Genomic DNA, 15495 nt, shown 5'->3' on the forward strand with positions numbered 1-15495 from the left:
GTAGCTAATTGTTAAGACACTTAGCCTGATTGTTTAATGATGCTTTAAATTATCAAAATCAATGTCAATACTTTACTACTTATTATAGTATTCTGTTTTTTCACACACACATTTATCTCGATTATTATTTAGTATTTTTTTTTAGGAGAGAAACTAACTTTAGTATACTGCACACGCTTATGCCTTAAAAACTACGCATAGGTTCTAGTAGTTATTGCTTCGAGTTTATCGTTCTCAATACGCTTCTCAAAACACAACACAAGATGAGGTCAGCAATGATTTAATTATGAAATTCTGTGCATATAGTATGTAATCATTGTATGTACATATACTACATATATATACAATACATAGCTGCTTTGACTTAAGATTCCAAGTAAAACATTGAAGCTCCTAATGCTTTTTGTAAATCAACGCTGAAAATACTATTTAAAAAACTAAAACTGTGGAAAATGATAAAAAATTGGTTATACTACAATAAAGTAATAACACTTCACACACACACACACACAAACACACATACAATTTGAAATAAAACAAAGTTTACATAATGCAAAAAGAAACAGAGAGTATTTCATTGAATTGACGATGAAGAATAAAACTGCAAGTTTCGCTGTTTGAATTTGTAACTTTATTGCAATAGCTTTTAAATAATCTATTATCCTTGGGGCAGGAAGTCAACATGCAATTTATCCATGACCCAAATACAAACATACAATAGATACATTCAATAATAGTGACATCGCGCTTGGATGTCCATGTCAATATCGATATCGGGTGTGTTTCCTGTGTCTCTCTGTCTGTCTGTATTGGCTTCTTAGTTGTAAATATATAATATTATATATATATGTATGTATGTAAAAAGCTTAGCTTAAACTTAATGCGTAAGATAGTAAGTGAAGAAGAAGCTCGCTCACAACTCGCTCGCTCTTTCGAACACTCGCAAAATTATTTAATCGAATACATAGCTAAAACTTAGCCTGATGCGCTGCTAACACACGAATCATATACATATAGTACACATATCTAGATATATAAACAATTATAATCTGGGGATGGGAAAGAAACGAAGGAATGCATTCCAAAATCAGAAATCAGAAACAAACGTGACCTTAAATGCAATACATATGTATACATATATATGTATATAGTAAATAATGCAAATGAGAAATGCGAGTATACATATTCATGTATACATCTTCTGCACAGGCAAATATGTATACTTGGATTGGTAATATAGGAATTGTATTTCAGCTTTCAGTTGGTTGTTTGGTTTTTGGTTTCGCCAGGGATGTGTTGCGTGTGTTTGTTTGTTTTCTTTTGTTTTGTTTTGTTTGTGGGGCGTTTCTTTTGTGTCTTCACTACTAAACACTAATACAATTGAATTATACTTTTAAAATATTCTAGTCACATTGTGTTTTTTGTTTTTTTCTGTTGTTTTTAACTTTGCCCTTAGTTACCATCAAGTACAACACACAGCGGAATCGTACAGTTGGGCATATTGTCTGTCTCACATGGACATTTCGGGCATTTTGTTGTGCTTCAAATTGATCTGCACACTTTGAGAGAACATCTTGATAATGCCATAGTTCTCATTTGAGTAGACCTTCAAAAAGCTTGGCACATTCTTATTCAATAGTTCGTGACAGAATTGCGGATACTTGCGAAACGCCGGCTGTTTATCATCCCACATCGATAAGATGTCACAGTCGTCTCTGAAAATGAGTATAAATTAGTTGAAATACAATGTTTCGTGCCTTTGATTGTGTCAAATCTTACCGCACTTCATTGGTGCACTCATCTAGCGATATGATCAAGTATTGGATTTTCAATTGCGCACACTGATTATAAATATCCGACGACTGCTGTCGACTGTACACCGAATACACGTGCTCTGTGCGCTCACTGAGATAAGGAGAGCAATGAGAACAGTTTAAATATAAATGAAAGTGATTAAAAGTGATAACAGCATGACTTACGCCATTTGACGCATCTCGAGATGAGCGTGGTTAACAATGGGTCGCTTGGTGGTCAGGTGCACGGTGCCGATAATCTCAACTGGACCGGCAAATACAGCATCGCGTTCCGTGTTCAATTTGATCCACTCAAGCATGCCCTCTAGATCATCTGAGGAACTCGTATATCGTGTGGGAAAGTACTCTTCACGTATATTCTATTGGGAGATATTAAAAAATAATTAATAAACTTGCTTTAGCTTAACAAATCCATTACTTTAATGGAACACATTTGATAAATTTAAACAACTTAAGAAGCTACAAACTAGTTTAAATAATTGACTATTTCACAATTATTCGGTCTACTCAAATGCTTTTCTCAAGCAACTGTGGTCAGACGGAAATGGCTATAACGTATCGTTTGTTGACACTGATCAAGAATATATATACATACTTTGTGGGGTTGGTTCTACGTTACGCATATTTCTGGCAAGCACAAAGTGACGGGAATAATAATGAAATACTTTACAAACTAAAAAAGCTGAAGATATTATTAATCACTAAGCTCCAAGGAGACCCAAGGTAAATAAGAAATTATGAGTATAAATATAAAATGTTGCATAGGAGCAGCCTGTTAAGCGACGAACTTATAAACAAGGTCGCATCCTATCTATATCGGTGTATATCTTCTATAATTTCTGAGATCTGAGTTCATACAAATGGACGGACATTAAGGAGAGAGCGAGACCTTTCAATTTCTGCTACTACATGCATTTCGACAAACTTAATAAACCCTTTTTCACTTCTTCCCTAAAGAAAATGATCTAGACAACTCAAAAGTAGAAAGAAAGGCTTATTTAGGTGTTACAACAACAGCTTACCATCATGCCAGGATCAAACATGCTGAGCAGAATGACGGCCAGAGAGACGGACCAAAAGATATTGCGCTGACGATGGTACCACACCTTCGAGCATATCGTCGGGGCTATTACGCATCCTTGCGTAAAGCTAAGGAAGAACAATTTGCGGACCGTGAGGCCAATCAGGGTAAACACAATCATCTGTATGAAGCTGTACAAATAGTGAAAATTGAGTATTTGAGCATTCGCTGTGGGCACATAGGAATCGCGTCTTGCTGGACGACGTTTGCCATTGCTGGTATCTTTGCTCGTTGCTTTGGAAGGCATTGTTTCCGGTTCTGGTTCAGCTTCACTTGCTTGCTCAGCTTTTGTTGTTGTCGCTGCATCATCATCTGCGCTCTTCTGCTCCGTTTCAAGCGTGTCTTTTTGATTGAGCTCACTCGCTTGTTCGCGCTCCTTGCGCTGCTTGTCAAAGTTGCGATGTATCTGCGCCTTCAAGCGTTTGATGTCCTGTATGAAATCATCACGCTCCGGCTGCTGTTCCTCTTGCATCTGGGATTTCTCACGCTTGTAGCGCTCATAGTCGTGATCACAGCTCTCGAGCATGGCAAAGCACTTCTGCAGCTGTTGTTCGGTTTGTTTGTTCGACATATCGCTCATGGACACATGATGCTCTTCAAGGAAATCCTCCAGCACATAGTTGCGGGCACGTTCACGTTGCTCCTGGCTGGCCGATGTGGGCACATTGCTTTTACGCCACTTGCGAAAGAACATGGCCAACATGACGACACCGTACATGCAATATGGCTTCACAATCAGCGTCTTCACCAGCTGCCACAGCTCCGACCAAGCGATGCGGGCATAAAGCGGATTGCAGGCCGACAGATTGGTGACAAAATTCACCTTGGCCTGGAGCATCCAATGGGCCCACAGATCGCTGTAGTGCATCTCCAAGTTGTCCGGCCAATCGAGTATACCCGATTTGTTCAGCAGATACATCAGTTTAGCCTGCATGCTGCAGGCAAATAGCAAGGCCAACAATATGATCTTCAGTGAAAGGTAATCGCTCTGCTGTTGCTGATGATCGTTGGCAGCACGCTGCTTGCGCACCTTCCGCACAACTGTGATGAGAAACAGACCCAGGGATCCGCTCATTTGCCAGGTGAAGAGCAGCTGGCTGTTGCCACGCGAGACGATAAAGGCGAGGCAATTGCCCAACAAATGCGACAGCGAATAGTCCAAAGCGAATGCATTCGCCTGACTCGAGGGCATTGAGCTAAAGTTCCATGTAGTCATCACAATGAGGATTTGTGTGGCAAAGATGAAGCTGGAGAATTGCCATGAGACGAGGGCACAGGCCGTGAACAAGGACATCACCAGCACCTAATTATTTGCCAATGTAGGATTGAATTGGAATGCTTGTGAATAAATAAATAAACTCACCATGACAATGCGTGAGCTGTGCTTCTGTCGATGCAGCACACGACCTATGCAAATGCAAAGATAGAACATTTGTAGGAATATGAAGGGGAACGCAAAGTTCTCCCGTGCCAGCGGCCGTTCATAGATCTTCGCCGCAAAGCTGTGGAACATCAAATAGGAAAGCACACCGTAAATGCCGCCAAAGACGTTCTCGCTCAGCAGCGTGCCATAGAGATAAAGCACCAGCAACGTGATGCCGCCCATTAGCCAGACAAACTCAAAGTAGAATTGCATGGGCTGCACGCCTGGATTGAAGCCAGCTCGCACCACATGAAAGAAATAGCTGCAAAGGGCAGTAAGTGCAATTAATTAAACCTATTAGTCATGCACCCTTAGATATTGTTGTTTTTTTTTTTATCACTTTTACCGGCAACCTTGAATTTGTGTTATGTACTTACGCCGTTACGATCTCGGGCAGCACATTAAAGCGCTGCAGCACGTTGACACTGTGCGGGTATTCTATATCGGTGACATTTTTTAATTGCTCATAGCCATGCCAAAAGTCGGGACCATCGGCTAGCTTTTTGTAGAATGTGTAATAGAGGGCATCTTCGCGGCGCAGCATTGACTCGCGCTCCAACTGACTGAGATGCCGCATATTGGTGCGTGTCTCAAAGATGACGCGCACATGGTGCATGTACAGAAAAAAGAAACCCGAGCCTGGAATTCGAAATTGAGTTGTTGGGGAAGCGGCCGGCGACAATTCTAATTAAGCTGCTTACCAATTAGCGCGTGCGATAAGATGACGTATAAATTGGGCTCTCGCATATTTGTGCGTTTTGCGTTACTCTATTTAGTTGCTTACTTTAATCATTATTTCAATTGACTACTGGTTGATTTAATTAGCGAAGCCTCCCTTGATGTTGATGCAGCTTTTTTCCTAGTCGTAAACAATGTACTTGAAACAGCTGTTTCATTCGTTGCCATCTAGAGGAAACAGCTGTGAGGTTATTTATGGACAGGTGATTGCATATCGATTGGCAAATTTATCGATAGCGCGCGTCGCTGGTACGTAAGTATCAAATGCATTTATTTATTAAAGAGCAGTTAAATATTGTATTGAAATTATAAAAAAACTAACTTAATTTACGTGTGCAAATTGTTTGCTTGTTACCCTCATATGTTTTATCTACATCACCAAGTTATCAATTGTTTGGTATTTTTTAGTCCCAAATTTTAGGCACACTGCTGATTTTGGATGCACTCCAAGTCGCAGTTTGTTTAGTTTACGATTTCGTTTGTTTATTTGTTTATTTACAATGGACCGATACGCGGTGAGTTCCTTGGTGGGCCAAGGCTCATTTGGCTGTGTATATAAAGCGCAGCGGCGTTGCGACGACAAAGTGGTGGCTATCAAAGTCATATCGAAGGTAAGTTGCAAAAAAAAGAAGAAAAAACGGTGTATATATTAATGAATTAATTTATATGCAGCGCGGGCGTTCCAATCGTGAACTTAAGAATCTGCGCAGAGAATGTGATATTCAGGCCCGTCTCAAGCATCCACATGTTATCGAAATGGTCGAATCCTTCGAGTCCCGATCCGATCTATTTGTGGTCACCGAGTTCGCTGTGATGGATCTGCATCGATATCTATCCTATAACGGCGCTATGCCCGAGGAGCATGCTCGACGTGTTGTCTGTCACTTAGTGTCGGCGCTGTACTATCTGCACTCCAATCGCATACTCCATCGCGATCTGAAGCCCCAGAATGTGCTGCTTGATAAGAATATGCACGCCAAGCTCTGTGACTTTGGATTGGCCCGCAATATGACCATGGGCACCCATGTGTTGACCTCCATTAAAGGCACACCACTCTACATGGCACCGGAGCTGCTGGCCGAGCAGCCGTACGATCATCAGGCGGACTTGTGGTCCTTGGGATGCATTGCATACGAGAGCATGGCATCGCAGCCACCGTTTTCAGCGACTTCCATACTGCATTTGGTGAAGCTAATCAAGCATGAGGAGGTTAAGTATCCCAGCCATCTGAGCAGCGATTGCCAGTCGTTTTTGCAGGGTCTGCTCGAAAAGGATCCCACCATGCGCACCTCGTGGACGCAGCTGCTGTGTCATCCCTTTGTGGAGGGTAAACTTTACATACCCGAAGTGCAGGCAGCACAATATTCACCCTTCATCAATCCCCAGCTGGCCAAGGACACTAAGAGATCGCAATCGAGGTGTGTGCTGCAGCAATCAATTGATTAACATATTGTTATTGTTAATTTCTACATTTCATTTCAGTCGAAGAGGCGCTGACCTGGGCAATGTGTTGGCTTCGCTACATTTGAGCGATGCGGCCAATGAAAATCTAACATCATCTCGAGACAGCATCAATGCGATTGCGCCAAGTGATGTGGAGCAACTGGAGACGGATATGGAGGACAATGTGCATCGCGTGGTGGTGCCATTCGCCAATGTTTCCTACAGACAAATGCCCAGCATGTGCAACATGCCCAGCATGCCCAATTTACACAACATGCCCAACATTCCCAATATTCCCAATATGCACAATATGAATCCAGCGGCAGCGGTTGTTGCTGCCGCTGCTGGCGGATGCGGTGGTGGCTACGTGCCGGTAATCAATTCACAGACCTGCTTTGTCAGCGGCAACTCAAACATGATACTTAATCACATGAACGACAATTTTCCAATCGAAGCGCCAATCGCAAATTCTGCCACGAGCATGAATTCAAAGATGAAACTGGCACCCAACATTAAACAGTCGCGTAGCAAGGATCTGGAGAAACGTAAACTCAGCCAAAATTTGGACAACTTTTCGTTGCGACTCGGTCAGAGCATCGATCTTGAGGCACAGCGTCGCACAACCGAAATGCTGACACAGCAATCGCAGTTACAGCAGCAGCTACAAGAGAAGCGTTCGCAGCAGCTCAAGCAATCGCAACATTCCAACAACGAGGAGAAACTCAGCAGCGAGTAAGTTATACAATTCAAAGTTGGTGACAAACAGTTTTGTTTTAATGTAAAAAACACTTTCTGCAGAAATTCCCCGCCATGTTTGCTGCCTGGCTGGGATAGTTGTGATGAATCACAGAGTCCACCCATCGAGAACGATGAGTGGCTGGCGTTCTTACATCGATCCACACAGGAATTGCTCGATGGTGAATTTGATTCACTCAAACAGCACAATTTAGTCAGTATTATTGTGGCACCGTTGCGCAACTCAAAGGCCATACCCAAGGTGCTGAAGACCGTTGCTCAGCTACTGTCGCTGCCCTTCGTGCTGGATGAACAGCACTTGGCTTTGGATGCGATCAAAAGCGTTTACATCGATGTCAAGCTGGTGCCCAATCTTATGTATGCCTGCAAACTCTTGTTGTCGCAGCGTCAACTCACAGATTCTGCGGCATCGCTGCCTGGAGCAACGGGCGTTTCATTGAGTCGCACGCTGCGGAGCGTTTCCGACTTGAGTGCCGAGGAGATGAGCACCGCATGCAGTTTGTATGAGCTTGTTTGCCATTTGGTGCATCATCAGCAGCAGTTTCTCAATCAATTCTGCGATGCTGTTGCCATACTCGCCGTCAACGATATGTTTATCAATTTCCTAACACACGGTAAGTTATTAGACAGAACAACATGCTGTAAGAGACTGTAATAATGTATTCACTCTGCAGATTTTAAAGACAACAATGCCGTGCGTCTGGCTAGCTGCATGTTGGCATTGTTCAACTGCGTCTTGCGCGAGCTGCCCGAAAATGGCGAGCTCGTCGAGAAGATCGTGTTTAATCCGCGCCTGCGTTTGGGAATTCTGCTGCAGAGTCGCCATCAGTTGTTGCGCCAACGAGCTTGCCAAATGCTCTTGCTATTGGCGCGCTTCAGTCTGCGTGGAGTGCAGTGCATTTGGAACGAGGAGCTAAAGAGCGCTCTTCAAGCATTGGCCGATCAGCATGCGTGTCAAGTGACGCGTCTCGAGGCTGCCCAGACTTTGGATGAGCTCAGTCAGTTCAGCTTCTTTAATGTCCAGGCAATAGCTTAAGTGTGTTTTGTGTTGTTTTGTTTATTAAGTGTACTCCACGTATAAAACATTAGTATAATCGTTGTCTAGCCGAACAGATCCTGTAGATTGCCTTGAAAGTAATCGATCAGGTCGTTCAGGTAGTTGCCAAAGGTGTCGAAACCCAAGAGGTAACTTCCGTTGCAGTCCTGCTCATACATCTCGTTCAACTTGGAGACGTCTTTGTCGGAGAGGCCACGTCGCTGGCCCAACGATGCGTACGGATCCTTGTTTCCAAATAAGATATTAATATATTAAGCATTATTATTATACTCATATATATATACTACGACTACTATACTGAAAACTGATATATACTCTAATCAAGAGGAATAAATTCCCTCAAGACATATTCTATATGATATTATTTGCTGTGTTTATAAAATTCTCTTGTTTTTTTTTTGTAGTGATAAGCGTAAATATCCTCAGAGATGCAATCGCATTGTACTATAATCGAAATAAAATATAAACTCTTAAAGAACACTAATTTGTTATGCAAAAGAATACATCTAAGTTATTTTATATGTAACTCAATTCCGCGAAATTATGCAAATAAGATTTAGATGCAACTTTGTTCCAAAGTTATTCCCTCTAACAACTTATAGTGCTTACGATGTTTGAATACTGTTGTCTATATAAAATTTAAACGCATAAAACCTAAAATAATTTCCCTTTTAAAAATTTGTTTTTTTTTTTAACTTTTCATTTTTTTTTTTATCCATTTAAAAGTATTGCTACTAAATTGTTAAAGCTGTAACTTCTAAGGTTATCCCTCTAATACCCAAGAGCGACTTGTGGCACTCATAGAATTTGTATTATGTAAAAAACTAGAGGTTTTCAGGTCTTTTAAATTATATTTGTCAGTTGGCAAAAATCAACTACCAAATATCATGTGTTTATGGGCAACTGACAAATGTAATGCAATTAAAAATCCTTTCGTGGTTTAGATAATACAAATTATATGATGAGTGCCTCAAGAGCGGCTTATTTAAGCAACTCTAGTTGACTCGAGAGATTCGCTTGTGGGCTTACCAGTGGCTCGATGGTGGGATTGCCATTCTTGCTGAATGCCCGCGAGCTGTAGTGCATGACGCTCTGATAGTCGTACTCCACGCCAAAGTTGGTGATGTGTGTGCGCGCGTATTTGTTAAAGTTGTGCGCATGGCCATCCAAGATGTTCTCCCAGTTGATCTTCACGTACTCGTCGCGCTCCGTGGCGCTCTGCTGATGATAGAAGCCCAAAGCGTGCAACAGCTCATGGACGACAACGCCATGCGTCACACATTTGGGCGTATTGAGATTGAGTATCTGTCCGCCTTGACGCCGACCGACGCTCGACCAGCAGCCGGAGTAGTTGCCCTTGATCAGTAGCCAATGCTTGTCGCCATGCTCGTAGGGTCGAAAACGGATGCAGGTGCGTTCGTGGTACTCCTTCAGTCCCTTGAGAATGACCATTGTCTGGTTGGTCGCTGTTTGGCCATGTTTTGCTTACACAATCGTACGAAAATCGAAATCAAAATATGTTTGCCTACTCACTGAAATCCTGAGGATCAATGTAGAACGGCACGGCAGCATCGGGCCACGTCTGCCGTTCGTTGAGCAGCCCGTTGCGCAAGAATTCACGGTGCAGCATAATGTCACCTTCGAAGAGGCCGCAGTGCTCCCAAATGTTGCTGTCGCTGTCCTCCGTCCAGTAGTCAAAGGCGGCGCCTAAACACAGATATGAATGAATCACACTCAATGAACGTCATTTTTTAGTACGCACTGTTGTGACGTCGCAGCATTTGCATGTTGGCTCCCCAGCGAGGCGCGGGCGGAACTGCCGGTTGAAAGCGTCTCTTGGCTGTCGCTGTCGCCGTCGCCGTTGCCGCCGTCGTCAGTTTCGTGTCCATGTTCATGAGCAGCAGCAGAAGCAACAGCGACAGCAGGGTGAGTGTGCTGCTCAGCCGTGCTGTTGGCCAGTGTTGAATGTTAAGCACGCTTCTCGGCATTGTCTCTTGGCAAAAGAAACGCCGGGCCGAGCGTCTTGTTGCTTTTATATTTGGCCACGGCCTCTGCAGCTGCTTCCAGCTATGTACTCGTATGTGTCATGAGGGAGGGAATGGGGGAAGAGTGGGCGAAGGGGAAGCAAGGCAGTTGGAGTTGGAGACGCATGCTTTAGGTGGCGACAAAGCGACAATTGAAAGTATTTGAGCACTCGCAATTGGCCGTGCCTACGACGACGACGACGACGACGACGACGACAATTCGACAATCCGACAATCGCCCACGTTGCTGGATTTATGCATAACGGATTAATGCTGCTCTCGCGTCATTTGGGTATATCGGCTATATTGAGAGCTTATCCGACAAATATTTTCATTCGATTAAAATAGATTTTTATTTTTCATTTAAATAGATTTTTTCATATTTAAATTAAGTCATTATGCGATTTGATTTGATAACTTTTACTTTGATTTTGATAACTACCAAAAATTTCCTATATTCCTATTTCCACTTGAATTATTTTAATAATTTAACCTTTTTTTTTATTTTTTATTTTTGGCTAATAATAATAACAACTAATTACTAAGGCTAAGAAACATTTTTGACTTATATTTTCAACTTCTATTTTTGTTGCATAGTGTATCGCAGCTGCAGTGTGAATGTTTTATGCTATTACTCGTATTTGTTGTAGTAATTGGCTTTGTGCTCTCTCTTTCAGCGCTCGTTGCGTATTTAAATTCCCTTGTCTTTTACGGCTTTTGATTTCATATTTAACTGGGATATTGGGTTATCAGCGGCAACAGTGCACGCATATGAAAATAGCACAGTCGCCACTCGAATGCCCCATCAGCTCCAGCTCCAGCTACAGCTCCACCTGTGTGTGTGTGTGTGTGTGTGGAGGCACCATCAGATTCAGAATAGTATCATGCATGTTGTATGGGAGATTTCGAAAGTTGCATGCAACATTTGTCGATAGTGTGTGCTTTGGGTATGCCATTTAAATAATATTTATGATTATTGTTTGTGACACTTTTTATTAAACATATTTTTGGTACGATTTAATTGAAAGTAATTTTTCATATTTGTGCGATGCTTCTAATTTGTTATAAAATATATTAAAATTTAATAATGTATAACATTATAATATAATAAATTATATAATGTAGCATTAATATACTATGTACATACATATATACAATTAGAGAGGTGGCAATCTATAATACATTTTTTAGACTATAAAAATTATTACTGTATACAATCTGGTTTAGGAACATATTTTGAAAAATTTGTATGATTCTAAAAGTATTAAGATCTCACTATAGAAGCACCCCGAAATCTTAATTTGTAGATTTTATTTGGTATGCCATATTTTTATTTATTTTTTTTTTTATAAAAAAAAGTACATACATATATCGATTTTATTTTATTTTTTTTTATAAAATACAAAATTTAAAAATCTCTGCAATTGGGCTTATGTTGCTTTGGCCGACAATCTGGTATATTTTGTATCAAATTTAGTCTTCAGTATTTTTATGCTATATAAATTCGGTATATTATATAATAAGAATATAGTTTTATTGTATCTTTTATTCTGTATGGTATCTTTTAAATGTGGTACTATATCGCTATATCAAATCTGGCCTTTAGTATTTTTGCAGTATTTAATTTGGTATATTTTAAGAGTATTGCTTTATGATATCTTTTATTCTGTATGGTATCCTTTAAATATGGTACTATATCGCTATATCAAATCTAGCATTCAGTATTTTTGCAGTATATTAATTCGGTATATTTTTAGAATATTGTTTTATGTTATATTTTATTTTATATGGTATCTTTTAAATGTGGTACTATGTATATCGCTATATCAAATCTAGCCTTTAGTATTTTTGCTGTATATTAATTCGGTATATTTTTAGAATATTGTTTTATGTTATATTTAATTTTATATGGAATCTTTTAAATGTGTTACTATATCGCTATATCAAATCTAGTCTTTAGTATTTTTGCAGAATTTAATTTGGTATATTTGTAGTATATGGTTTTATTGCGTTGGGTGGCCGTAAGTAACTTCCAGTCTATTACACTTGCAATATACAATATACTGCAACAATAAGTTTTATAAAATTTATTTATACATTGCATTTTCAGTTGTACGTCGCTGTCTTTAAACATACAAAAGGTACGTATCGAATGTAGTAAATCGTATAATCAAGTGCAATTAAGTGCGACTAAAGAAGAGTTCAAGATCTCTTTAGATTTTCCCCCGCCAGCAGGGATTGTGTGTGATTATGTTCGAACACAATCACGTCGACAGGTGACGTCTTGAAAGCCTAATCAACGATCGAGTAGCGACAGTGAATGGGCGATCAACAAAGTTCTTTGAACCTGTCTTTACGCGCAGTCCGATGTCGATTGATTGCCGCGTTCAATGGTGCAAGCGAGTCAGAGTCAGAGTCAGAGTCAGTCGAGGGGGAGTTGGAAGTGTGGAAGTGAGGAAGTGCTGAGCTTGATTACTGAAATGGTGTCTTCGATCATGATGATGATCGTGATGATGATGATGGTTTCTTGTAGTACGTTCGATTGAGCAATCAGTGCAAGAGACAGACTCGGTATCTCCAGCAAGTCCAAGTGACTGTAGCAAAAGTGAACACACACACTCGACACTCACCACAAACACAAACGAGTTCTCCCTTTCTCTGACCCAGACCCGCCAACATCACTCTAGAGTCTCTGAGCAGTAGGTCAGTGTAGACGATACCCAAATATGTAGGTCGCCAAAGTACGTCTACGAGTACGAGCTGGAGTTCGAGTTCGAGTTGGAGCTGAAGTTGAAGCATATGCTAACTCGAACCGATGACCGAACCCATTGCCCCAAGTTACATTACGCCCACAAGTTTGGCGCAGCGACCCCCAAAAGCGTAACGGTACATTGACCCCTAGCTGGCATTGCATTCATTCAACTACAGTTGATGTTGGAGTCGGAGTCGGAATCAGCGATGGAGTTGGAGCTAGAGTTGGATTTGGATTTGAAGCTGGCGTTGGCGTTAGCGATAGTGTTGAAGTTCCCAATGGGTTAACTCATTTTTGGGGTTTGTGACTCAATTAAGATGTAATAAAATATGTGTGTCGAAATCATCAAATAACTGTTTAGTATTTTACATAATAATAAGAATGAATATATAATGTTTAATTGAGTGAAATTATGACATAGATATAAAAATATAGCTTTTAATTGTAATTCTAATAATTAATGGGTTTGAAATAAGTTAATTGTTAGATAACATAAATATCTTGAAATTGTTTAGCTTGTATCATTGTAGCACTAGAATAAATATAGTTAAATAACTTTTTAGAAAATAAATAAATTAAAATTTGTAACCGTGAAGTTTAATTTGATAAATACTTATTTAAAACGTTGAATAACACATGCTTCTAATGATATGCTTATCAAATAAAATTAGAGAATATAATTTGAATTTTATATTTAATGTGAATGAAATATGTAGATCAAATTATTATATTTATTTATACAAAGATTTTTAAATTTAATTGTAGCAATAGTATAAGTTAAATATTTTTGGAATATGCAAAATAAAAATACCGCTATTACAGTCCTCCACATTTGTTTTAAAGACATATTTTGATATGCAAAGAGCCACTTAGAATGAATATCTAATGACAGTCTAAAGGAATTGCAAACAACTAAGGTGATCTGACATATTCAAGAATATTTTTGGTGAGATCAATGGGATGTTTGCGTTTTAGCAAGGGAAGGTAATAATAAAATTTCTTTATTTTTTTTGTTATTTATTTGCAATGTTATTGAAATTATAGTCAGTTAAAGCTGAATTTGGAAACTGATCTTTACGAGAATAGGATTTATTTGTAGATATTTGATGTATTTCTTTACGAGAAGAGGATTTATTTGTAGGTATTTGATGTATTTACGTTTAATCTAGGAGAAGATCGAACTTGAAATGGTATTAACCTTTGTATTAAGTTGAATGCTCTTAGTAAATGGGTTCAGTTTGGCCTACTTTTGAATTGAATGGCTAATTGAATGCATCAGCATGTCGAGAGAGTGTAATTGGGATATTCATTTATGCTTAGTATAGACCTTTTCTATTCGACTCGACTCGACTCGACTCGAGTCGTATTCAACTTGAGTTTGGCACCATTTGCGGCAAAGGGAAGTGCTTTGTAATTTATTTCTAATGCGACTGTAATTATGGTTGATCGTTCGTGCTATGTGCTTTGTGTGTGTTTGTGCCACACATTTGCTGCTTGCCAGTTGCCAGTTGCCAGTTGGCTGATCGTTTTGTTGGCGCTGCACTTTCACTGCAATGTGCAACATGCAAGAAGCAGCAAGAAAATTGCACCAAAATCTAAGCAATAATGCTGCGGATTTTGAGAACATTTTGGTCATGGCAACTGGAATTGCCCGAGCTGCGGATGCAGCAGCACCAGCAACAGCAGCAACATCATGAGGCAAGTGCAGCATGACAACAACAACAGCAAGAAAACATATTTGACGTACTATCTGAGATGTACTTGATCTTTGTCGAAAACTTGACACTTTTTTCGGTCAACGGCTGGCGGCAACGACTTCCAGCTACATCAGCAGCAGCAACAACAACAACAACAACAGCAATAACAGCAACAACATGCCACTTGCCGCATGCCGCAGCTCCAGCTTTTAGCTTCAGTCAAGCGGCTCGCTGAGCTGCGGAAAATTCGAGGGAAATCGCTGCTGCTCGCTGCTGCCGTTGTCTTCCATCCACGCTCAAATGCAATTTTCAATTGAGAAAGTTTCGCGGCCAAAGATTGCAAATTTGAGACAAGCACCGAAGCGGGTCTTAGCTGATGTCCAACTTAATGATGACTCTTTTTCTTCTTCTTATTATTATTATTTTTAACCGTCAATTGAGTGTCATAAGGCGCCTAGAACTATTTAACATACTTGGTTCCCATTAAACTATTTATTCAACAAATAAGAAAGAAACAGTCGAATAAAACCATTTTCTACAGATATACCAAAAATATACTATATTCGGTGTATTGATATATGGACGTTAACATATCAGTTTGTCAGCTAAAGCAGCTAAAACCCGTAATATGTATGTAAGTTGGCGTTTTTTTACCATAAAAATTTATTTCTTAAATAACTTTTAAATCATAAATACTTAAGCTGTTATTG

At 40.0% G+C, this 15495-nt stretch overlaps 3 protein-coding genes across 3 annotated transcripts; 1 reads left to right on the plus strand and 2 right to left on the minus strand.

Annotated features, from left to right (window-relative positions):
• Positions 1-1223: 1223 nt before the first annotated feature.
• LOC117564508 (C-mannosyltransferase dpy-19 homolog) lies at positions 1224-5204 on the minus strand. The gene is made up of 7 exons (XM_034243329.2): positions 5020-5204; positions 4696-4957; positions 4259-4580; positions 2837-4198; positions 1980-2173; positions 1780-1905; positions 1224-1715 (listed from the first exon to the last, which is right to left on the minus strand). The coding sequence occupies exons 1-7, from the start codon at positions 5063-5065 to the stop codon at positions 1511-1513; spliced, it is 2517 nt and encodes an 838-aa protein (XP_034099220.1). The 5' UTR covers positions 5066-5204; the 3' UTR covers positions 1224-1510.
• Positions 5205-5466: 262 nt separating this feature from the next.
• On the plus strand, positions 5467-8883 carry LOC117564517 (serine/threonine-protein kinase fused). Its single transcript, XM_034243340.2, has 5 exons — positions 5467-5667; positions 5729-6474; positions 6539-7231; positions 7298-7869; positions 7930-8883. Exons 1-5 carry the CDS (start codon positions 5557-5559, stop codon positions 8289-8291), a joined length of 2484 nt encoding a protein of 827 aa, XP_034099231.1. The 5' UTR covers positions 5467-5556; the 3' UTR covers positions 8292-8883.
• Positions 8299-10628, minus strand: LOC117564528 (zinc metalloproteinase nas-7). The gene is made up of 4 exons (XM_034243352.2): positions 10075-10628; positions 9846-10019; positions 9342-9778; positions 8299-8536 (listed from the first exon to the last, which is right to left on the minus strand). Exons 1-4 carry the CDS (start codon positions 10298-10300, stop codon positions 8357-8359), a joined length of 1017 nt encoding a protein of 338 aa, XP_034099243.2. The 5' UTR covers positions 10301-10628; the 3' UTR covers positions 8299-8356.
• Between the last annotated feature and the right edge of the window lie 4867 nt (positions 10629-15495).

Source organism: Drosophila albomicans, chromosome X (genome assembly GCF_009650485.2).
Source record: "Drosophila albomicans strain 15112-1751.03 chromosome X, ASM965048v2, whole genome shotgun sequence".
In the NCBI taxonomy this organism is placed as follows: Eukaryota; Metazoa; Arthropoda; class Insecta; order Diptera; family Drosophilidae; genus Drosophila; species Drosophila albomicans.